This window comes from Poecilia mexicana, unplaced genomic scaffold, assembly GCF_051168715.1.
Source record: "Poecilia mexicana isolate PSO_F unplaced genomic scaffold, ASM5116871v1 scaffold_18, whole genome shotgun sequence".
Lineage (NCBI taxonomy): Eukaryota > Metazoa > Chordata > Actinopteri > Cyprinodontiformes > Poeciliidae > Poecilia > Poecilia mexicana.
In genome coordinates this window covers 10,899,248-10,923,685 of record NW_028263387.1, presented here as the reverse complement: position 1 = coordinate 10,923,685, position 24,438 = coordinate 10,899,248, and the positions used below count along the sequence as shown (strand labels likewise).

General features: G+C 42.7%; 1 protein-coding gene across 1 annotated transcript; it reads right to left on the bottom strand.

The window, feature by feature from the left end:
• Nucleotides 1-272: 272 nt before the first annotated feature.
• acin1b (apoptotic chromatin condensation inducer 1b) lies at nt 273-24,353 on the bottom strand. The gene is made up of 17 exons (XM_014988872.2): nt 24,160-24,353; nt 21,959-22,024; nt 21,763-21,874; nt 21,597-21,667; nt 19,917-21,224; nt 19,195-19,271; nt 12,156-12,276; nt 8,171-8,216; nt 6,169-6,314; nt 5,703-5,849; nt 5,424-5,595; nt 4,696-4,841; nt 3,664-3,771; nt 2,451-2,558; nt 1,958-2,327; nt 1,574-1,671; nt 273-1,488 (listed from the first exon to the last, which is right to left on the bottom strand). The coding sequence occupies exons 1-17, from the start codon at nt 24,292-24,294 to the stop codon at nt 1,153-1,155; spliced, it is 3,567 nt and encodes a 1,188-aa protein (XP_014844358.2). The 5' UTR covers nt 24,295-24,353; the 3' UTR covers nt 273-1,152.
• Between the last annotated feature and the right edge of the window lie 85 nt (nt 24,354-24,438).

The following is a 24,438-nucleotide window of genomic DNA, read 5'->3' as shown; positions in this document are numbered from 1 at the left end:
ACAATGGGAAAGAAAAAGATAACTGGTAAGTATGGGGGAGGATCTGTGATGCTGTGGGCCTGCTCTGAAAAGTCCTTGAGAGCATTGTTGGTTTGATCAGAAAGTCTAGCATCTTAAATGCATAAAGAGGATGGATGAGGACTCAAGGTTATGTTGGAGTGTAAAGTAATTAAAATCTTCAAAGATAACTGAGTGAGAATATGCTATTGGATGGAATAAATCAGCATTTAAAATGGCCGACACGTTCAAAATGATGCAACTAAAACATCAGATGGTGTGGTAAACCAATTTATTCATTTCTTAAATTCTTGGTACATTCAGCACTTGGAGGAAAAAAAAACAAAAAACAAACTGGAACTAAAAATTTTTTAAAATATTAAAACCGCAAATGTTACTCTATTGGAAGATAAACCTTTGTATTCCTGCTTTCCTAAGCATGAGGGGTGAGGCGGGTCGGCTTTACAGATCCGTTTCCTTCACGTCGGCTCGGTGCAACACGTTTTCCTGTCTCGCTTGTTTCAGTGTTGAGCCCAGTTCTTCTCTGACTCACCTGCTCCAACTTGACAACCATCTGAGAAAATAATCACCATTCAAAACTAAAATAACCTTCGCTTTGACTAGGGGCCATTTGTAAATTTTGTGGTATTTACATAGATGCTTATATTTGACTCTCAGTGCTGATCAGTAAAACGGCTGCTAGAAAACATGTTGGGTCACGGTCGGGGATCTATTCTGGACTGGTTTTATTACAGGGCTCCGAGGAGGAAGGAACTGCGCGACCACAGAGCTAAAATAGTCAGGCGGTCCCCAAAAACCTCAGCGCGGCAAAACGAAGCGGGAAGCATGAAAACAACCGCCCTCCGCTATACATCTCTTCAGTGACGGAGGATCGACAAAACGGAGACAAAAGAACTGGTCGAAGGAAAACCCCTTCGAGGGACAAAGACAAACAGACACTTTCCTATAAATCAGAAATGCTTTTCTGTAATTGAACGATAAAGAGGAGGGGGGGGGCAACGACGGGAGTGTGTGGAAGACACCAGCGTCATGTTGAGCCTTCTACAGCGTGGCGAGGCTGAGGACTTGCTGTTTCTGCTGCGTCCTCTGCCTCCCCCGCCCCTCTCTTCGTCGTTCCCCGCAGCGTCCAGCGCCTCAGCGGCGCCTGTCCCGGGGGTTGCTGCGGCTACGGGAACGCCGGGCGCCGGCTGGCCCCGGCGAGGGTCGCCTGGATCGGTGGTTGCTGTCCCTCCTCTTGTCGCCCTCTCTGTCTCGGCCCCGCTCCCTGTCGGCATCGCCTCCTCTCCCAGGCACCCCGCTGCTGCTCGCTGCGGCCCCGCCGCCGCTGCCTCCACCTCCGCCATCCTTCTCCCGGCCCTTGAGCCTCTCTTTTTTCTCCTCGTCACGTTTCTTGTCCTCCTCCTCCAGCTCCTTGCGCTTTCGCTCGCGCTCCTTCTGCCGTTCCACACGGTCTGAAAGCCTCTGGTTCGCCTGAGTTTATACATCAGTTTCAGTCAGTCAGCCACACAGCATGAAACAGAAGACAAAAAGAGTCTTAAAGTAAAGAGAGACTGACCTGCTCCTCAGTGAGGGGGAGCCAGTATATACAGGGAGCTGCTTTGGTCTTGAGGAACAAGTCATCTAGCAGTTTAGCAGGAGGCTCATCACCTTTCTCTGTCAGAGGAAACGGACATGGATCATCGTCCAGCACTGGCGACACATTTCCACTCACCATTACGGATGTAAAAAACAGAGAGAGAGCTGTATCCTTGCTAACTAGCATATTTAAGACGTTTCTAGGCTGCTTGGACGTTCAGTTTGTTTCCTCTTGGCCAACAATAGATGGCGAGGAACACTTCTGCAAAGCTTTGCGTCTTTGTAAAACATTAGCAAATGAGATGCGTACACCCGTCTGTTGTTTTCACTTTATATTTCCGTTTGATCCCGTGACGTTCCTTACCCTTCTTGTCGGTCTTCTTTTCTTTACTCTTGGCTCGCTCCCTCCTCCTGCGCTCCCTCTCTCTGGATCGTGATCGCCGTCCCTCCTCTCCGGGTCTCGCAAATTCCCGCACCTTGTCCCGGTCCCATTCCCGCTCTCCTCGCGCCCGCTCCCGCCGCTCCATCTCCCTCTGTCGCTCTGCCAGCAGGTCCCGCACGCCTCTGTCCCTGTCCCGCTCCCTGTCCCCCCGCTCGCGGTCTCGGTCCCTGTCCTGCTCTTTCTCCCTGTCGCGCACAGGCATCAGAGGGGGCAGTCGGGGCTGAGGAGGGGCAGCCGGGGCAGCGTGATCCTGCTCTTTCTCCGGCTTCCGGATGCCTTTGTGATAATCCAGCTGTTGAGGCGATATGAAATGGACATGAACAACCTGATGAGAAAAACAGTTCCAAACAAAACATCTAGACAAGAGAGACCAGGAGCCCAAGAGAAACCAGAGGCAAACTTCAGCCTTCATCACCTCATCTTGCTCACAGAAGTCCACACCCAGCACCTTGGGGTTGCTAGGCGGCCATTTGACTCCGTGAAGAGCTGTCCTGGTGGCGACTGCTTCCTCCGTCGTCGTGTACTGCCGGAACAGAACGGGACAAAAGCAATTCATCAAATTAATTGTGATTAATCAATTATCTAAACCGTCAACTACTTTAGTAATCGATTAAAAAAAAACCTTAGGAGGCAAAATGACAAATTTGTATAATGTGCCAATTTTTTAATCTGATTAATCCGTCAGAATAACTGATGAAAGTAATCAAGCATTAGTTTGAAAGTGTAACCACATCTCAAAAAACAAAACATCAAAGGATGAACGAGACGTCCTTGTGAAAATACTGGTTTTATTAGAGGAAGATGTAGGAAAGTAACATAAAAGCTTCAATTAAGACATTAGCCTTAGTAGTAGTAATGAGTCGGTCGATGATGTCACGGCACACCGACTTATGAACGTTTCAAAACAACATAATTATCAGTTAAACCTCTCTAAGGCTGAGAATCCTTTAAAGTAGGGCCACCTCCGTAAGGCTTTTCACCGCTTCATGGAGCAAACAGTAACAGTGCTGCCCCTCCCCCACCTGTTGGTGTCCTGACATATTTTTGAAGGAAGCCCGATCCATCATCGTTAACACCGTTTAAAAAAAAACCCCATCAAAGTCCAGACAATGATGGTTCATCTGGTCTCCAGTCAGCCTAGAGGCGCAAACATCACAACCTCTGAGCTGCTCACCATTTTAGGCTAAATTAGCCTAAAAATGGAAATCTAGTTGCCATTTATTAAATGGTAAATAAAAATAAACATTATTCCCATTATTTCACCCAACAGCATCAACTTTCTGTTTCAGTTTACTTTCATTTTGTGGCATCTTTTTGTATTTTTACTCAAAGTTCTCATACAGTGAGGATCTTATATCAGCTCATGCCTCCATACTAATTAATTATTAAAGTGAATTAATTTTCTTTAAAAACAAAAAAAATGGATAAGAGAAAAGCAAGTATCAGTCAAAAATCTACAACTGCTGCTTCAACATATGTAAGCTTTTTAAGTTGAACTAATAAAAGGAGGAGGAGGACAAATTATAATAATTCGAGAGCATTTTTATTAACCAAGCAGGTTTGATTAATAAAAATGTCCGTGTTCAGTGTAGTGAATCTACGCCCAGCGCTGAGCAGCTTGTCCTTACCGTGACGTAGCAGTGAGACTTGATCTTGTCGATCCAGAAGCCTTCCTCCACCACGCTCCCCGTTCGGTTCAGCAGCTCTTTGAGTTGGAGCAGGGTGAACGGTCGGACCTGCCATGAAAAGCCAGGTCAGAATCAGAGTCGTTCTCTGGTAAAACGGTGGAACGTGTGCAGAAGAAATTAGTTTATTTATAATGAGCTGATAGGTGGTGCTGGCCAATTCAAAAACAAAATGGTGGACGTCGAATCTCGGACGGGTAAACGATCCCTGGGCCAACGCAACAGAGTCAAAGAGCTGAAATCATGTAATTTGTGATAAATACAACCTACTGCAGATGCTTCATTTCATTTTTGGAGGCAATACATTTGTCTTTTAAAATAAGCCTGCAAACTGAAATCTACAGATCTTTGCAAAAAATAACATACAAAACTGTCAACTGGAGTTTTATCATGTCAGCATCTCCTCTTTATTTCTCCCCTTGCTCTCTCATGTGTTCCTGTTGCTCAGCAGGATTTGTATTGTAGTTTTAGTGCCACCCTCTGGTGAAAAGTCACCATTAGTGGCAAGAACAAAAAGATATACTCTTTAATTCCCATTCAGTATCTTGAGGGTAAATAATAAACATAGCAACGAGCCCATCTGTGCTGAAATTAGCCAGCCTAATCTACAGAGTTTTACCGCTGTGTGCCCTCAAGTCGTGCCGCTATGACACAAGGCTGAAAAAATGTACTGACTAAATGTGTAATGTCTCGTCTTGTCATCGTCTGGTTAGACATGCCCTGCGCCGCTCCGCTGGAGATTCCACCTGACTGCAGCTGGAACACCTGGGTAATTGTTCCTGACTGTAATTACGGCTCTAGCCGATGATGCGGTGCCAACACTGGCAGCAGCCTCATTCACCTCATTCGTGAAAAATGTGGGGGAGGGTTTCTCTGATGCAAGCTGAGCAAATTTTTAAAAAAATTTACTGTAGCTTCTTTTCTACTTTATAAAAGAAATCTTTTTGTAGTTCATCTCCAGAGTAACTGACTCACCAGGTTTATAACATGGATGATGTTAGAAACTTTCCCCCGAGGCGGCGACGGCTGCCTGGCTGCGCGAACGGGGTCGTCGATGGTGACGGAGACGCCAGACTTCTGCTGACTGATGGAGCGCCGCACCAGACTGTCGCTGGGAGTCACTGGAGGAGGGATGGAGAAGCAGAACCGTCAAAGCAGGCAGAAGGAGGTGGGTTAGAGCTGCACGGGATCGCTTCAGTTCGCTGAATCTTTTCTCAAGACGGAGGCATTTAATTCTTTGACGTGGTCAGAGCATTTCTCATGGTGATTATGGGAAACTGCAGCAGAGACCCTTCACTTCTTCCCATGTGAAAATCCCAGAGTTTTCCCAGAATCAAATTTCCTCCGCAGCTCCCAGTCATTTTTTTTTCAGCCTTTTTTTTTTTTTTTGTAAATACAAAAATTTTAGAAAGGAATTTGTGGCAGATTTTCTGCAATGATGAGGCTTCAAATCTAAAACCCACAAAAAACCAGAGTGCATAGATGGAAAGATGAACAAACGGACAGATGGATGCACAAATAAACAAATAAATGTTAAAAAGATGGAAGTACAGAGAAGTGTTTAGTCTGAAACAACCATATTGTTACTGAAACAACAAACTAAACTAGAAGAAGAATAAAGGTACATTTTAAATCAAATCAGAATTTAAAAAACCTGTGGAATGTAAAAATATTTAATTGTTCAAAAAGTGACCCAACTTCACCTTTCTTTGGCTCTCCTTCCAGTTTGACAGACATCTGTGGTTCGGTTGGTTCATCAGAGAGACTGCTCTTCTTTGTGTCTCTGGAAGCCTTGTGTTGTTTTTCCTCCTCTGTTTTCTCCATTTCCTCTTCTACGTTAGTCTGGCCGTTTTCCTGGCTTTCACTGGGAACAACCTGAGAGGGAGTAAAGGAGTCATCAGAATCGAGACAGAAAGACTTTTAGAGAAAAACAATATTAAAAAAAAAAAAGGGCAGCATCAAGATGCCCTCCCCCGCCTGACCTGGGTGACGGTGCGTCGGATCTTGAGACCTTTGTCTGGGTCGCTCCGACCGGCGTCGGAGTTCTCCTCGTCTCCAGACATCTGAATCTCCTCGGGGTGAAGGTCCACCACTGCTTCCTGGTTCACCTTGATGTCTGGAATCAAAGACTGGAGGAGAGAACCGGGAAAAGTTCAACTCTTTCTGAAATAATTGCAAATTTGTTTCTATACAATCTAATGACTAAAATAAAGTAAAAAAAAAAAAAAAAAGCAACAAGCGAACAAAGTTTGCGTAAAGATATTCTACGTATGGATTTATTTTCACGAACACAAACTTAAAGCTGGTTAAATATGAAAGAGAAACCAATTTCCAGCATGTGTAACAGCTTATTGTATTTCAAATGCTCCACTCACTAAACAGAGTTTCACACATTTCAGCTCGTTTTCCACTCTGCTGTGAGCTCGTCTCCCTGTGAGCCGTCCGTACCTTCAGGGAGTCTGTGGTAATGCTGATCGATGGCTTCTTAACCGTGACTGCTGTGCTGGAGCCCCACCGCCTCTTCCTCCCCGCGGCGCTTCCTGTTTCGGGCTCTCCCGTTCCTCCATCTGTGCTGGCCGGAGACACCTTGCTGCCTGCAGGTGTTAGAAAGAGACACTTTATCACCGTGAAACATCGGTGGCTCGCTCTGCAGGGGACGGAAACCCAACAGACAAGTTACTGCAGGCCCACCGTCTAAAAGGAGAAAGGGATTCCTTTTGACCCAAATAGTTCAGGCAAGATTAGCAGCAACTTGTGAAGAATGAGTATGAATAATTAGGAAAAGTTATTTTATTAACTGCATACCAGTTATTTAAAAATTTACATTAATTATAGAAATACTGGCTGTACTTTGCGTTAGCAGCTACAGTTCTTCCAAATGTGTGATGCCACGTAAATGCAAAGTATCCAAATAGACTGCATCAAAAGTCTGAGGTTTGTTGGATAATCCCTTATAATCCAGTTGAAATATATTAACATGCTGGATTAAAGCATCCAGCATGTTACTTTAGGTGTAAGAGTTTGTGAATGTCAGCTTAAAATCTGCAGTTGGATGAAGATGTTCAATTAAAGCTTATAAAAAAACCATAATATACACAACGTCGCTGTCTTTTGGGCACTTTTGGATGTCGCTTCATTCAGAAATCTGTCTGAAAGTCTCAAGTAGTTGCCATTTGTTAAAGGCCTAGTTAAAAAACTAAGGAGCGTACATCGCCAAACTCCTTTCGGACTCAGTTTTCTCCATCCTCCCCTTTGCCTCTGCTGTTCCTCAGGAGAGCGAGCAGCATAGCTCAGACCGCTAAATTCTCCTGCGCTACGATTTATAAATGATATCCTGTAAACAGGCGTTCAGCATGTTACTTTAGGTGTAGAGCAACAGCCTTTTATACTTTCCCTGGTTGATTTGGGTCAAATTTATACATAAAAAAACAGACATTCTTAAAAGAAAAAAAGATTAAAAAAAAAACTTGTCCAGCAGGCACCATGCTGTTTCAGACCATTTACCATTTCCTTTTCAGCTTTCCAAAGAACACAGCTTTGCTACAATGTTTTTTTTTCAAGTGGCATACTTCAAAGATTTTCATTGGCTCCTTTTTGTCCGTTGCTTTAAATACTATTTGGGTCATTTCCACAGGGATATTTTCTCCTGGAGAAGAAATAAACCGTACCTTTCTACTAACTAAAGGTCTCATTGGAGTGTGTTTGGCACTTGTGTTTTGTTTTGACTGAATGTCTCATTGATTCAAACTGAGTGAATTAACACATAAAAAAATATCTGAATGCCAAAGTTTACAATTTTACATCAATCAGACTGTGTTAACTTTGGTAAACAAGTCAAAGGGAGATTGAGAAATCTTTCCTAATTGTGAAAACTACTTGCCTTAGAAACCGTTCATCAAAATTACTGTATTTCCGCACTATACGTCTCTCATCTGTCAAAAATTGCATCATAAAGAGGAAAAACATAAAAGCCTTCATGGACTACACATCGCAGGGCGGTCAAACTTAGAAATAAAGTGCCACTTTACGGTGACTAAAAACAGAAAGGATGGTACCAAACTCAAAAACTAAACCCTGAAGTTTTAAAACGTGACACTACAATGTTTGAATTGGCTGCTGTTCCCCTGCGCGCGCCTCTGGGTCCTGACCAAAGCAGTTCTTTCCTCCGTTTCAGCAGAAAACAACTGATGTTTTTCAGGAACAGAGCTGTGGCTTCGACAACAGAAACATGAAGAACTCGTTTTGAAATCGAGTCATTAAACTACATTTGAAGTTTTCACAAATGTTGCAATCCAAACTGGTGGACAACAAACAACAGGCTCAGCCTACCTACAAAGAACAACGCCGCAAAATAATAATAAAAAAAAAAGTGACAAATATCTCACTTGGCGTTTCTTTTCACTGTAACCGATGCTGTGGGAGATGATAAAGGTGTAACGGGAATACTTACTGGACAGGGAGATCTTGCGGGCAGCAAAAGCCTTAGGAGTGGTGCTCTGGAAAGACAGGGAGACAGAAAGAGCATACAGAGACCCCAGGGGTGTGGGGCGAGATGAGAACCCAGAGTCCAGACCCAAACGGGCAACAACACAGAGGAGGTGAAGAGGAAAAGTGGAGGAGGGGTGGGGAAAGGTGAGTTAGAGTAACTGAGACCTGCAGACTTTAACTGTGCCACTTTAAGGGCTCGCTGATCCACACTGACACATCAGAGTCATCCACCTATTGCTGCAATGTGTATGTGGAAGACTGATGCTAATAAAGAAGCTGCAAAAATCAGCATTTCAAAATGTGCTATAAATAAAGTATCTGGTCATTTTTATTTATATATATATATATATATATATATATATATATATATATATATGTATATATATGAATAAATTTACAAGAAATGCAGTAAAAGTTACTGTAAGTCTGTTTCTATGCTCAGAATTTAACAGTGATGGTGTAACTAAATAAGTGTTGAACAAAATGTATGTATATTTTTAAACATCATTAATGCAGATAACCCCCCCCCCCTTAATAACACAGCACCGCTTTAGCTTCACAGTCGGTGTGTTTAAAAACGAGAACTCCCAAATTTAGAACAACTTTTCAATAAACTGGCGGATCTTAAAGAGCTAACTGCATTACAACAAAACTCAGATCTTAACAGGAAAAATTTAAGGTCAAGAAGAAAGTGACTAGATAATCACTTGTAGACATTTTTAAATAAGAGGAATACTGACAAGTCATTTCCTGGTACCATTTAAGACCTGATTCCTTACTGGCTTGACTATGGGCCCAACCGCACCACAGTGTGCACTGTGTCTAGGAAACAAGGATCCAATCAGAGAAGGCAGAGCAGTGAGTGCAGGGCTCGCTTTCAGTGTGCAGATTAACCGGCAGGCGGGAACTGATCACTGGATCGGACTCGGACAGGGCGGGGGACTTGCTCTGGGCTTACTGCCGTTCACAGTCACGTTTCAGTCTTTTAGGAACTTCAGGTTTCATAGTGTTGCCTGGTAGATGGTGATGGAGGCGGGCCGGGGGTGGAGGTAGTGTCTCTGAGGTGTGATGTACCTCTGATGGGTAAGGAGGGGGCGGTGGGCAAAAACAGTCAAGAGTCCTTGAAACTGTCCCAAAGAGGTTTGAGATGAAGCAGCATCAAAGATGACAATGTTTTTATTTGTCGACCGAGTCGCTCCAGTTCTTTCCCCCACATCCAACAGCAGGTTGAGTGTTGATTTTTCACAGCAGGCTACTGTCTTTCAGTCTCTTACAAGTGAAATAATGCAGTCTTTAGAAAACAACAATCCAGGCAAGTAGTGAAAAAAAAAAACAAAAAAAAAACCCCAAAACAAAACATGTCGTAGTCCCAGTGCTGAACGCCTCTGGAATCGGACCACACATAGAGGATGAGGACACTTTGTTGGAGTAGCAGTAGCTGGACAAAAGCTGTTGCAATTCAGCGGCAGAGCATCACAGACTCCATGTTGGGTTTACTTGCGGAGTGGATCTGGCTTAAAGAGGCATAACGTGTTCAGTTCTGCAGGTGAACTCTGACGGATCCGATTCTCTGTGGGTCCACGGGAAATCAAAGTGTCGGGTGTGACGCATGGCGTGTCCTTTCAGAGTCAAAAGTTTGTCACACTCCCCTCCCCCCACGCAGTCGAAAGGTAGATAACAGTTTCTGTTGCAGTCACGTGTCCAGGCATCGACATGTTTTCAAAGCAGGAGCCTCGCAATTGTAAAATCCACAAGAAAATGTCCATCAAAAAGTAACAAAAAATTTTAAAAATCCAACACTTTGTGGCTGGAAGTATTTTTCGGCAGCGGTTCTTCTTGGAGTCGCGTTTGAATGTTTCTACCCAGAAATAATCCTCTGGGTGAATCGTGACGTACTGCATCAATTCTCAGTCCAAAGTCAATTCTCCACCACACAAGCAGAGGGCGGTGTGGGACCATGAGAGTCGAATCCGAGCTGGAGCTGAAGCTTTCTTTCTTTCCTCTGCCTCAGGATGACACCTTGAGTCTTTTATTCTCCTCAAGATGGTGGTGGGGAATCAACCCCACATGGTGCAGTACAGTCCAGCTTTATTCAGCTCAGCAGGATTCCAACCCCTGCAGCCATGTTGCTATGACAACTGCAGTAACCATGGCTGCTGCTGCTCGGCACAGCTCTGATGCGAGCTCCGCTTCCTGCTGGCTCAGCTCGCCACTGCAGGGCCAAGCCGGCGGGTTCTGCTCAGTGCCGCGGGGTTGCAGACTCTGGGCCTAACTCGGGTGCCATCGACGCACTTTGGCATAGCGGGGCGGGAGTTGTAGAAGGAGTAGGAGGAGTGGAAGAGGTGCTGTTGGTGGTGCTGGTGGTAGTAGTACTCAGCAGGTACCAATAGGGACAATGGAAGAGGCATGGGCACCTTCATAACAAAGCAATCAATGGGGTTTTAAAACAGCAGTCACACCATCAATATATAGTGAGAGAGAGAGAGAAAGAGAGAGACAGAGAGAAAAGCAATCATGATGGGACACAGAGGCAAATAATGGATAGAGAGGAGGAGAGAGAGTAAGCAGGAAGGGCGAACAAAAGTGAGAAAGGAAACGAGTGGGAATCCAAACAAAGTGAGAACGGCGTGAAAGAAACAGGAGAAGCAAGCTCTGGTCATGCATCTCGATGCGCACACACGCTGTTAACGGCCTTCACCATGCAGAGCCACAGGGCGCATACAGCTGAGACAGGTAGAGCCAAAATGAGACGCGCTGAAAACGGCCACATAAGAACAAACCCATCATCTGATTGTCTTCAACCGGCTCAGGTCTAGCAGTGAAATATGCTCTAGGATCATCTCATTTCTGATGTAATGAAGCAAAAAACCACCTGGCAGGGCACGGCCTGATTGAAGCGGGATGATAAAGGAGCTCTGCACAAGTTTGACATGCATGAGTTGGGAAAATGCATCTAGACTGAATGAACAGAGGTGAGACTGATGAGCAGAGATTCACCAATCGGGCTTTTCTTTGATGTCTGATCTGCCGTTATCCCTCATTTGAATAAAACAAATGATTATCCAATTTCAAGATTATGCTTATTTATTCATAAAAGCAACACCGCTTTACAGAACATGTGAGTTTTACAGAACATGCCGTTAGTCTGTCCAACAGAAAAAATAAAAAAACTGCCGATTACAAATCAGAGTGCATCGAGGTAAAAACGACGTATTCTGACATCTGATTGGTGCATCTCCTATTTAAAACAAGTTACACAACAACAAAACTTTCACTACATCTATAATCATGTTATTACTGTCATCCATTGAAACAGCTGCCAGTAGGTCAGTAAGAGGCAGAAATAATCAGACACATTATTAAATTGCTAAGCAATAGTTGCCGTCTCTGAGAAAGAGGTTTTTAAAATCACACATTCCTCCTCTCCACTAACTCATGAGTGTGTAGGAGTGATAAAAGCATCCACTCTCCTCACAAAATGGAAGCCCGACTTAAAACGCGACCAACATCTCTCCTCTCTCATTCGAGCAGCATCAGCACTTAACCTGCCCGCTGCGTGGCCCAGACAGACAACAGACGTGTGCGAGACCATCCACATGACTAAGCTTGCTTTGAAATGGAAGTCGCGTTAAAAAGCAGATGGAAGGAATGAGTTAATTCCCAAGTAACTCCAAAAACCCAAGTCCAACTCAGCCCCTGTTGCTTCAGATTTTATCTTAAGATCCGATTCAATAATTTGGTGAGGGTAGAAAATACTTTTACAGTGAAAAGGTAGCAAGAGCAAAAAGTCCTATATGCGCCAAAATAGTTTAAGTTTGGGGCTATGTTGGTTTTGAGTGACCCTCCCCGAGCGCTGCTAACGAAGCATGCTTTCACATGAGTGAGGATGCAGGTTAGTGGGAGACAGAGCCAAGACCCAAACGCCCACACCCTCCCAGTGACCTTACCTCCTCCATGCGGCTCTCGCTGCTCTCTGGCTCAGCCCCAGAAGCTGGCTGCTGGGCCATGGAGCTCTCAGACTCCGGTTCTGCTTCCGTAACAGCGGCTGTGCTCGGCTCAGACACCTCCCTGCGAGAAGAGGGGTTAAAGTAACTGGTTATTAGCACAATCCCACTCAAATTCTTATACCGAGAGAGCTTAGCAGCTCCTTGCACGTTCAGTTTGACGTAGACCGGAACTATGAGCCGTGTTTTCTTAAAAGGACAAAGTTAATTTTTTTCTCAGAAGCCTTTAGTACTTAGTAATGGACAATCAAAGTTGCTTGGTATTCGATCAATAGCAACATGCTAAGAATAATACACATTTACAAATTGCAAATGAGGCAAAGCAGGTTCGTTGGAGAGGGTTTGTTATTAGGGATGTCTTAATCAGGTGTCGCATTAATTTGGCTTTCTTTTTCTCTTTTTTTTAAATGGTGACGTAAAAATCTGACGACAAGTTTTAACTTTACTCAGAGAGAATATCGCAGTTTTGAAAAAGTTTCAAAACTTCGCCACTGTAGAGAAAAAGTTAAATGCGTTCAGCTCGATGATGACAAGATGTGGACTACCTAATCAGCTTGCTAAATACTAAACAGAATGACAGTGAAATGCAATTAAATGTCATCATTTTAAAAATTCATGAGTGAAAATCGACTATGACCTTCCACTCTAATTCCACATAAAATTGAAGTAATCTTTTTGAAATGACAGGTATCATGACTGTTTTTTTTCCCTAAAAGTCATATCTGAACACAATTAACTGGAACCTGACTGAAATATGCCATGAGATGAGACATTAACTCATTTCACAACAGAAAGTATACCTGCTAACTTTAGCTTTGAAGTTCAGAAGGGCGTTTCTGCAGTAACAAAAAGGAAAAAAAAATCTGCAAGGGCAATACATGAACTAAAGCAGCTCAAGTGTCAGAGCATTATAGCAGCTCTTTAGTCAAGTCTGGGTCCTATTGGAGCATCGTATCACAGCTGATGTTCAAATGTTACAAAAAAAAATCCTGATCCAGACAACCTCAACTTTCAGCCAAAACCAACAGACTCCATTTTAATCTTTTTTCTTAATGTGATGGTCAGTAAATCCCAGTTTTAATGCTTTTACTGGAAACTATTTAAATGGTTTGGGCTTTAACACTCCATTTTGTAGAGTCAATAATTAATCTGTTTAATGATCACTATTTGCCCCCTGGCTTAAAAAAACAGAAAAAGAAATCTGTTCTATAAATATCTTCCCAACTTCAACAACAACTGTACTGTAAAAGTAAACCTGGAGGTTAACAACTGCATAATTACCTATTAAATCACTTATTGAAGGAGCAAAAATCTAGACAAAAGGTGACCAATATGGCCGCTGCCCTCCGTTTTACAACGAGCCATATGAGGGTCTGTGCCGCAGGACACAAAATGAGTTCGGTCAAGACAAGAGGAGAAACAGGAAGAGTCAGAAGAAGGGTGCCGGAGGCTGATGATCTGGGTCACTGCTGCTATAAATACCTCACCAGCTAACTGACACCCAGGGTCACAAACTAACTCATACTTCCAGACGTAAACTCAGGGATGAGTCTGTGGGTGGCCTTCATCTGATCCATCTGGGGGTCACTCGGCTGTACACCCATTGTGCTTACAATGAGTCAGACCTCACACGGCTCTGTTCGCCTAATGGTGCCACTTTCAGAGTTTTTAGGCTTTTCTACAATGAAACAAAACAGAATTTTATTTTTAGCTAACCATCAACCCACTCTGGCAGCATCATCGCAGGCTTCTGCCTTCATGGTTTGACAGAAGTGGCATCCTGTGGGTGGGAGAATCGCATCCTCCAGCACCCTTCGTTCTTATCTGCTTGCTCCTTTTCCTCCACCACCTGAATTCCCTGAATCTGTATGCCGGAGTTTGCATATAACAGAAACTACGAAATGCAACAGGACGCGTTTCTGAAATGCAAAGCATGTGCAACAGAACAATTGGGAATGATTTGTCTTTAGCTTGATGAAATGTTCATCCTCTTATTCTGTTCCAAAATGAGGCTAAATGAACCATGAGACGAACAAAATACAAATGTACCAATAATATTGATCAGTTTTTAGTTTAGTTATCCTAAGCTAAAAACTGATTAGTCTGCACAGCAGAAAGAGGAAACCACATTGTAATTGAATAAAAAAAGGAACGAGCTGGAACTACAGCCCACTTGCTGAGTATCCTTTTAGTTGCCACAAATAATAATGCGACATTTGATCCGAATGAAGTGCGCCAGCACTACTGAGAAGAGACTAAGACTTGTAACAGATGATGTCTGATCCAAAGCTGTTGATGTCGTGGATCTAAAAAAACCAAAGACAACGACGCATCTCTTTAACAGACCGAAAATAGAACAAATACAATGTTGTGTTGACTGGAATCGACTGGTCAAGCCCCCATCCTGGACTTCGAAGAGGTTGGGAGCTTTGTGGAAATGTTAGAGTTAAACTAAGCATTTAGATTCTCTAGGGTTACTTACAAAGATGGCACTTTGCTGTTGCTAATGCTAACTGCACTAACAGCTAATACAACACACCAAAAATGGCTTACAAACTCTAATTAAAAGTTTTTTTGTTTGTTTTTTTACTGGTGCAGCCCTGTTTTCACAACAGCGCTCACACACTGATACTTTGTATCCATCTCCAATAAATAATTAATAACCAATCACTGCAGAAAGCTTAAGAAAAAAAAAGTAACATTTCGGTCCTTTAAGTGTAATCAATTAAAATCGGCATTGCCGGGTCAAAGATTTCTAAAAGTAACAGACTATAAATAACGCACACAATAATTACTTAGTTTTACATAGCATGCTTTAACAATTAACCTCTGCATTCATTTCTTTGAGTGTAACATGCAATATCCCAGCTGGCACAGTTCCAAAGTGTCTTTCAGGGGAGGGCCTGAAAAGTAGTACCAACCGTACCAACCATCTAGACCCCTCAGGTCTTCTGGTTCTGGTCTGCTCTGCATCCCCGGAACCAGAACCAAACGAGGAGAAGCAGCATTCAGCTTCTATGCACCACAAATCTGGAACAAACTTCCAGAAAACTGTAAACCAGCTGAACCACTGAGTGCCTTTAAAACTCGACTTAAAACCCACCTGTTCAGAGTTGCTTATGGCTAAATAAGGGTTGGAGTCCCAGTTGACGGCGTTTCAAATGAAGCTCAAAAGGGTTAGGAAAGGGGTGCGGGTTTTAATATTTATTTTCTTTATTAATTTTTTTTTTTTTTTTAGATTTTTATGCGTTTATTACTCTGTGTTTTGTTTTTAATGATGTAAAGCACTTGCTGCTGAAATGTGCTATACAAATAAAATTTGATTGATTGATTGATAGTAATAAGCTCCAGATCCAGTAGAACTTGTTCAACCTCCAACTCTAAAGATTAAGTCACAGGCTAGGTTTCAGCAAAAGAACATCCTTTTCTTTACTCTCAGGGACACCGAACACAATTTCTCCTCACTTTCCTCTGGATTGAATGTCAAATTCTCAAAGCGTAGGCCAGAAGCACACCTGCGTAGGTGTAACTAAAGATTCAAACCTTTATGGTCAGGAGAGTGCAAGAGGGTAAAATTGTTACACATGGGGGGAGTAGTGTGTGTGTGTGTGTGTGTGTGTGTGTGTGTGTGTGTGTGTGTGTGTGTGTGTTGCTACAACTGCCTTAAAGCAATAAAAGGTCTCAGCAGAGAGGTGAATAATCAATTCACTTGCTGCTCTTTTAAAATAGGCTGCTATCCGTCTGACGAGGCAGGAATGAGGAAGGTGAATGAAGTCCAACTGTCACCTGAAGAGCTGTTTCATAAGCTGTAAAATGTGCCGTGAAAGTACTTTCAAATGTTCAAGCAACAAACAACAACCCTGCTAGTTAACGACTTACAGCAGCTTAACAAAATTATTCAGATCCAATACAAATGACCAGATCGACCCAACACATTTGTTACCTATTAAATAAGAGGTAAAGTGGAATCCCACAGGAGATCATGAATGCTGGTGCCAGCTGGAGAATTATCTCACACCATCAGGGACCACTGCACAGCTAGCAGATGTCTGCTTTAATGATCTCCCTTGACAACTCAAAGATCATTACCAGCTATAGCCACACAAACTCCAGAAATAAATACGATGTTCATTAAAGACCTTCGTGCAAGAACATTATGGACCTGAAGAATTAGAAATGTGTTCCTGTGGAATAGCAGGGAGAGAAAGCAGTGTTTTTTTCCTCTCCACATGGTATCTGAGGCCATTAGTTATTCATTAGTTCCCTTCAATGATCAGCTATTTTAGACATTGATCAAAAGAAAAGGAGACCCTCACTCCCTCCTCCTCCCCCAACAAAATCTTCAATGCTCCTTCACCCAACAAAAGGCTTTCACCAACGCCCCCACCCCCGGTCTTCCTCACATGGGCGAACATGCAACACGCTAACCAGGCCAATGTGAATGGATGACACGATATTTCATAGCCAGGCATTAGCTGCCGGCTAAATCAGCAGCATGCGGCGAGAGAGAGAGAAAAAAAAAACGACAGACGTTTCTCCCTTCCGATTTCCACACAATCGATGGAAAAGTACAAGCTGCAACCTGAAGCCTTCCGTCGCCTTTTGGCTCACCCTTACCCGTTTTTGTTGCCTTCGGACAGCATTATGACCGGCCGCGAAAGGAAAAAAAAAACTCCCGTGGGGTAAAATCGACACTGCGGCGCTAGTGGCTATTTCGCTCAGGTGAGGGCCGGAGTCGGAGAAATAAAACGCAGAATCTGACGCGAGCGTTTCTGCTTCTCACAAGCCGAACACTGCGTCGGTATCAGGGATGCGGTGCATGCACGATGGCCATGTTGGCTAAGGACGAGCAAGCCTTACAGACCGAGTTCCGGTCTGGGAGTTCCAAAATAAAAGCTTAGCATGACGCTTTAACGTGGCGCACGTCTTTTAACATACGAGTAATGGCTGAAAACTATTAGGTAGGTCCATAATTATTGTTCGAAGGAGAAAATAAGGGCACCGTTTTGATGGAGGTGTTGTGATGCTGAACAGCCCAGACATGGGTTTGTTTTATAACACAGCACCGTTATTTTTAAGTAATTAAATATTAAAATGATTTATCATGCACCAGTTACCTTCCCAGGCTTAGTTTTTGGATATGTGACATAAACAAAAAATCTGAACAGTCTTTCCAAATGTTTTTTATTTTTTATTGTTAGCAGGTGGTATGTGTTCTGTTACTATAGTATGAAATGGACTAAAAGAAAAACACAGTTTTGGATTGATGAAATATGTTTTGTGAAATTTTGTAAGCATTTGTCTGAATCAGTTTCTGGTCATGTTGTCTGACAACAACTGGAAGAAAAAGTGACAATATTCTGTCTTATAAGTATGATTCTCTTCTTATCTGTGTAAATTCTCCATATCTGTCCTTTATTCAGTTAAAAAAAGCACAAAGTAACAGTTTCTTTAGTTCCTTTCAAAGAAACTAAATAGAAGTCAAGAGATTTTCAACTCCCCCAGGCATTCAAGGATAAGTAAGGCTCTAAATATATTTAATCACTTTTTAAAGCTGCTCCATCAGCTTAACTTCTACCAGTGTAGATTGCACACTCTTTTGTTTTAAACCACCAATTTTGTTCTTACAATTTAAAAAAAATTTTGTTAGGCTTTGTTTTAATGCTAAAGGCTTGCTCGTTTTTACAATTGCTATTTTATAAATCAATTAGTTCATATATTAATTCTTTTTTTTTTTTTTTTTTTTTTTTGCTTATTCTGCCACCTAAGTCTGACCAGTGATACTCAGGCACAAAATACAAGACTGCAAATCAACCGAAGCCTAGTTCTTCTCCCAGATCCGGTCTCAGGTTTTTGCTGGTCTAATGACACCTGCTGTTCTCTATGTCTTCACAAAGTCAATAATACAAGGACCATCCAGGAATGTAAAACACTTATTGGGAATTGATTTCAACTTAATATTTCCCAGCAGCTTAAACCACAAGAAACAGCTAAATAAAAACATATGCTTTTAATGTGCCATGGTGTGCTGCTTTTAGCTTTTTTTTCTTGATATTTTACATCCAAGGACATTCTTGTCATCTTTGAAAGTGCCTTTGATCTAAGTGCAAGCAGTTTGTTTCAAAGTGAAAGGCTGTTTTTAACAAAACCAATTATGTTGTGTGTAGAGACGACACTGGCTCTCCCTGTAAGCCTAGGAGCCATTTCATGTGTGAATGATCCAGAAATTCAGAATTAAAGAAGCTTGTCAAACAAGACATCTTAAAAAAAAAACAGCAAAATAACAAATGCCAATTGTGTTTACAAAAACTTTCCAAGTTCAGAACTGTCTGAAAATCTTATGACCTCAATCTCTAATAATCTCATGACTCAGAAAGCTGCTTCTTCATTCATAATCTTGAAAATAATGCGCACTTCAGGACACTTCATGTTTGAGCTTTTGTTTGCTTTGATATCAGCTAATATATGGATATTACTTGTATCAAAAAACTGGAAACTTCTCTCGTTTCTTGTATCTTAAATAAGCTTAAAAAGTCAGCAGATACACAAACCCTGATTCAAAACTTCAGTAGGATTCAGAGGTTTTGCTTAAGTCTGTTAAATTAATGCCTGCATTTATTAAATCACAGAGGTACTGGGTTTGAGAATTTTACAGTAATATCTATGAAATCATGTATTACATCATATCTAACATCACAATAAACAAGAAAGTGATAAACAATGTAATAGTGTCCAAAACCCCACCTGCAGACGGCCACATTGCACCATGTGATGTCTGCTGGTTTTCATTGTTTGTTATGAAACAGACCAAAGACTGGACACATGTCCATTATACACCCCATGGACTTTGTATTGTCAATATGTTAGTGTAGAAAAAATATCTAAATCTCTTAACTTAAAACTTGAAAATAAATCTGTTGACTGAACACAGATATAGTTATATTAAGATCATCTCAATAGGTTAATTAAAATGATCACTTACCTTTTTGAAAGGTTAGGTTTCTCTGAGTCTTTTCTGAACTCGGTCTTTTTATGAACCTCAGGCTCTTGGTCTGCTTTCTGTGAGATGAATGAAAGAAGGACAAGTGAAAGGCAAATGCAAACAAAACAATGCACATCAAGAATAAATTAAAGTTTATTTTGCTCCATAAGATCTAAAACAAAACAATGTTCAGATTGGTGCACATACAGGAACTGGGATTTTGATAAAACATAGTAAAAACTAGCATCTGATTAGAGGCTCCACTAATATCAGTGCCAGCTGTGGCATTTGCAAAACCATGTTTTGTTTTTTTTGGATAGTTACTATCAGGGCTGCATTTCACTGAGATTTATCCTATTTACATCTTTTCTAATATTTGAGACAAAATTGTCCAGCAACATACAATGTTTCCAATAAAGTAACGGTCTCATTATGGTTTTTGTTGAGGTAAAGATGCTGCATCAGCCAAGCCTTTCAAGATTAAACAAAAAGGCATATGATACATTAACAGTAAACAGAATAGGTAAACAGATTATAAAGTGTCAGTATTTTTCTCTATAAATAAATACATTTCTAATGGGCTATTTGTGAGTAAAACATTCATTTCCCCTCAGTGTATTTAACCCTTAGTATCGGTATCGAAACCCTGAAGAGATTATTCTGTACTTTCTCATTTTCTGAGTCCTTGAGATTGAAAACACTGAAACCAATTAAGCACCAACCTTCAGCTGACTGGCAGGTTGAATTTTATCCCTGGAGGAGGAAGATGAGGAGGATGATGATGAGCGTGAGGAGGACTCTGATTTGGAGTCGGAATCAGAGGAGGAACCTGAATCTTTTTCTTCAGCTGCCGCTCTCCGGTCGTTCTTCACTCTTTTCTCTTCTTCCTCCTCTTTCAGCCTCGTCTCTCGTTTCTTCTCTTCCTCCCTGCGTTTCTTTTCATTTTCCTCTTCCTGGCGTCTTTTCTCCTTCTCCTGCTCCTCTTTCAGCCGTTGCTTCCTCTCCTCTTCCAGCCGCTTTCTCACCTTCTCCTCCTCCAAGCGTTTCTTCTCCTTTTCTCGCTCCTGTGCTTTAAGACTCTCCTTCTCCTCCTTCAGCTGTTTCTCTTCCTCCATCTCCCTGGTTTCCTGTTGCATTTTGGTTTCCGCTGATTGAAGGGGGGATTCGCTTGAACACGTGGCATTCGAGTGTGCCGTTTCTCCGGAGAACCCGGGGGATGAGGTTGCTTCCTCTGACTCCATCCTGTGCATGAGCAGTGACAGCGGGCCAGAGCGACGCTTCGCCGGAGGTTCGGGGCTGCTGGAGTCGGAGCTGGAGTCGGAGTCCTGCCTCTGCATGGCGGGAGGTGGGAAGGACGCCATCCCTGCGTCACGAACGCCGTCTCGGTCCTGATCGTCTGGGGGGCTTTGCTTTGGAGTGTCGGGCAGGGGGAAGAGGTTCGGGGGCGGAGATGGAGGAGGCGTGGGGTGGCGCAACTGCATGGGAGTGTCGTGGACCTGTGGAGGTGGGATGTGCTGCGGCGGCTGGAGCTTGCGTTTGGATCTCGCCGCAGCTGATGACGACATGCTGGGAGCCGCCTGCTGCTTCGAGGGAACCGCCGCCTTTCTCTTCCGCGCCCCTCCAGAACTGGGCCCCCAGTCCTCGTCGTCGTCGCTGTCGTCGTCGTCGCTGTCGTTCTGGACGTGGTTGTCAGCCGAACTGCGGGCGGATCGGCTGAGGTTGAGCGCAGGCTGGGCCGTTCTGGGAGAGCTCAGGGAGGCGGCGTCCTTCTCCTGGCCGGGGGGCGCCGCGGCCGGGTGACCCTGGCTGTCCGGTTGTCCCACGACACGCACCGAGAAGGAGGCAACGGCTCGAGGAGGCGAGGCGGCCGCCGGCTCCTTGTGTCCCTGCTGGAAGGAAGACCGCTGCGTCCTGGCTCTTGGAGCTTCGGTGGGCTCCCGGTGGTGGGACGCAGCGGCAGGTCGGTGACCAATCACCAAATTTTCTCCTCCGGCCTCAGCAGCCGAGGGCTGGGCCAGGGTGCCTGGATGCTATTGGACAAAGAAGATGGAATATTTTCCTTTTTATCTTTGAAGGTTTTTATAAAAATATTGTTTTTGCATGTAATGAATATCCGCATTATTTTCTTGTTTACGTCAGAGTTAGACATTACTTTGTGTTGGGCTATCATATAAAATCTCAGTGAGATTGACTTTAGTGTTTGTAGGCGGACAAATTGTAAAAATTTCCATGGGATATACAGTCATATTTAGTGACATGCATTCTGATGAGGCTTATTTGTCAGACTAAGAGCACCTTTTGAAAATAACAACCTTTAAGCTGCACTAAACATACTTTTCATTTATTCAGGTTAAACGATTTACATCCCTCGTCTTTCTCATTTCTCTATTCAGGTTACTGACCTTGCTGACAAAGGAAGGGCTGTCATTGTCTTCAGAGTGGTCTTCATCCTCTTCTGGTCCAGTTGCGCTTTCTGTGGGACGGGACACAAGGCGGGGTTTATAGTAATTAGCTGTTGGTACCAGACGGCTGCTTGGGTTATCTTGAATATCTGTAGAAGTGTTGTACCGTCAGCCTCCTCCTCCTTTTTGGCCTCTCTCGCAAGTCTCTGACGTAGGAGCTCTTGCTGCTGGGCCAGGTACTGTTTAATGAAACTGTTCTGGCACATCTCTTCTCCTATCTGCGACACAGAACGACAGGTCAAACGGCAAGATCTGGACATGAAATGTTGCCAAACTAAAATCGCTCGAAAATAATCTCCGACCTGAGAGTTGGGCTGCAGCCCGCTGTGAGAAGACGACGACCTCTGGAGGTTTTCCAGCATCAGAGCCTACAGGGAGGAAATGAATCAACATTTAAGAGGTTAAACGAAGCAAACGATGACGTGTGTTATTTGTTATTAATCTTAATTTTGCCCTAATGCAACAGCGCATGTGTTTTGACGTCAAAATACCAACAATTTTAGATTGCATTCCCTTGAAAATCATTACCTTTAAGGAACACACGCAAATGTTCTTAACTTCAAAGGAAATATTGAATTTTTAAAGGAAGTAATCCATTTGAAAAACACTTTTATTATTAACTGAAAGCTAAATCTTGCTGTCAGCTTCCAACTTCATGTTAACACTAACTCAAACAGCCTACACTCTGCACTGAATGACGCGCTTAGCACCAAAAACAAACATGTTTTGGCTGCATGCAAATCACAGGAATGGTCGTCTATATTACCTAAACTCAAGACTTCTCTGAGTGTTCATTGTAAGCCTACCGTGCAGCACTTTTTAACAGTCTATAGATATTTTCACCACAAACAATATTTACATGTCTAATAATGTTACTGCATATCAAGATTTAGACAAGCACAATTGTAAATGCTTATGTCACAAATATACCAATGACATATCACTCAGTAAATGACATATTCCAACTAATCCCATTCATATTCAGAGGTTTCAGAAAATTCAATTTCAGATTATTGTTTAAATTCGAATAAAAAATAAATAAATAATGCAAGATCTCCTTAAATTACATCAATGAAATAAAAATGTCAACTTTTTTGTATGTTGCACAAAATAAAGTAGGAAACAAAGCAAATGGGAAGACATAGGTGTGACATGGGAGTATTTATTCTGAAAAATCAGCGTTTGCTACATTTGTGTCCAGAGTTGCAAATAAATCAGCAGTTCATATGGAACAACTCAAAACACCAAAATACTCAAACTTATTTATGAGTTTTGAAAGTTACTCACCAATATCATTTCTTGTTCATGGATGCAATAAGCTTTTGTTACATTCCCTAAGGATATTTCACTCGTAACACAATTTTCAGCAAAAAGCACTCGTGTAATTATTTAGCCAAGATACCAGTTTATTCTGAGAAAAGCAATTTATCCAGATTTATCCAGGTATACACAAACTTTCTGTAGGCAGGCCTGAATTCACAGTGCACTGAGAGGGATTTGGACTGCTTATTCCATACACGGTCAAGCAAGTTCTGTCATTCTTTTATTGATGATAATAATAAAAATTAAGAGTCAATATTTTAAATGTTTCAACATTTTATTTAAACGTGTTGAATTGCACAAATTCTTACAAATGTCTATGTATTTATTTTTTTTTTGCTACATTTACCTTTCAAAGACAGTTTTAAATGTACCAGACACATAATAAGGAGATTTTTAAGAGATTGTGTTTCCTAGGTATTGAGTTTCATACATTTCTGCATGGCATATGTTATTCGTGCCGAGGTGGGACAAATACTACAAAGTTAGTACAAAGCCACCCCTAAATGTGTTTTGAAAATAAATACTAAGACCTCGAAAAAATAAGCATTTTATGAATAAGACAAAAGTACATAAATCTGGCTACTTTTTAACGAGGATGCATCTTTCAACAGTTAGGACCATCTGAACCTAATCTTTAGCATTTATTCAAACTACGTTTCTGGTTGCTAATTGGCTAAAAGTCCGGTTCAACAACATAGTCCTGTTATGCATAGGAGACATTCCGGGAAATAAAAAGCGTTTACCGTAGTAATTGTTGACGTTTGTATACTGTTTACATCGCTACGCGCGCTCCCGCAAGCCCCCCCACACACACAGAGATGCAATGCGCGCGGACGGGGGCTGTCATGTACTGTACACTCTGTGCGGCTGTTGGCTACTCTCAGCTTAGGCCTCGACTTGACAGGTGCACAGTTCAACAGTGTGCAACACGGTGCTCGGCGAACTGTTAGAAATACAGTCCGAAGCTGTTCGGTAGGTTTTTTGTTTGTCCTACTGTCACTTGGGGCCATTACAGCGTACAGTTGTTGACGCGTAATATCGTGTGCGTGGTGATTTAGGCATTCCCGCTTCTACACACTGTTACGGCCTCTAACGTTTACCCCCCTGATGCCGTTGCTCGCCTTCTTACCGAACTTAGCCGGACTCGACACAGACACCCAAAGCACGGGCAAAAACTTACCCCTTTAAGTCTCTTTATGAGAGTGTTTTTCTGCCCGCTTTTCGGTAGGTTCCTTTGCTCCAGAGCAGCTTTCAAATCAGCAACTCGGAGCGACTGTAGAGGTTTTCCATCAAGCGTAATATCTTCGTCCGCCATTTTGCTCCCTCCGCTCGTCTGAACTCCGACGAACGTCGCTACGGCTGCTGCTCAGCGTCACACTTCGGCAGCTTCCGGAGTCGTTCGGCTTGTCCGGAACGCTAAAAAAAATAAAGTGGCAGGGCTCAGCAGTCCCGAGCCGTG

Excerpts from the sequence above, each read along its gene's own strand:
- acin1b (XM_014988872.2), bottom strand. The coding sequence starts at position 24,294 with ATGGCGGACGAAGATATTACGCTTGATGGAAAACCTCTACAGTCGCTC. Across the intron at positions 8,217-12,155 it reads GCGAGAGCCGCATGGAGGAG|AGCACCACTCCTAAGGCTTT; the intron begins GTAAGGTCACTG and ends CTGTCTTTCCAG. Across the intron at positions 1,489-1,573 it reads TCCCCCTCACTGAGGAGCAG|GCGAACCAGAGGCTTTCAGA; the intron begins GTCAGTCTCTCT and ends GTATAAACTCAG.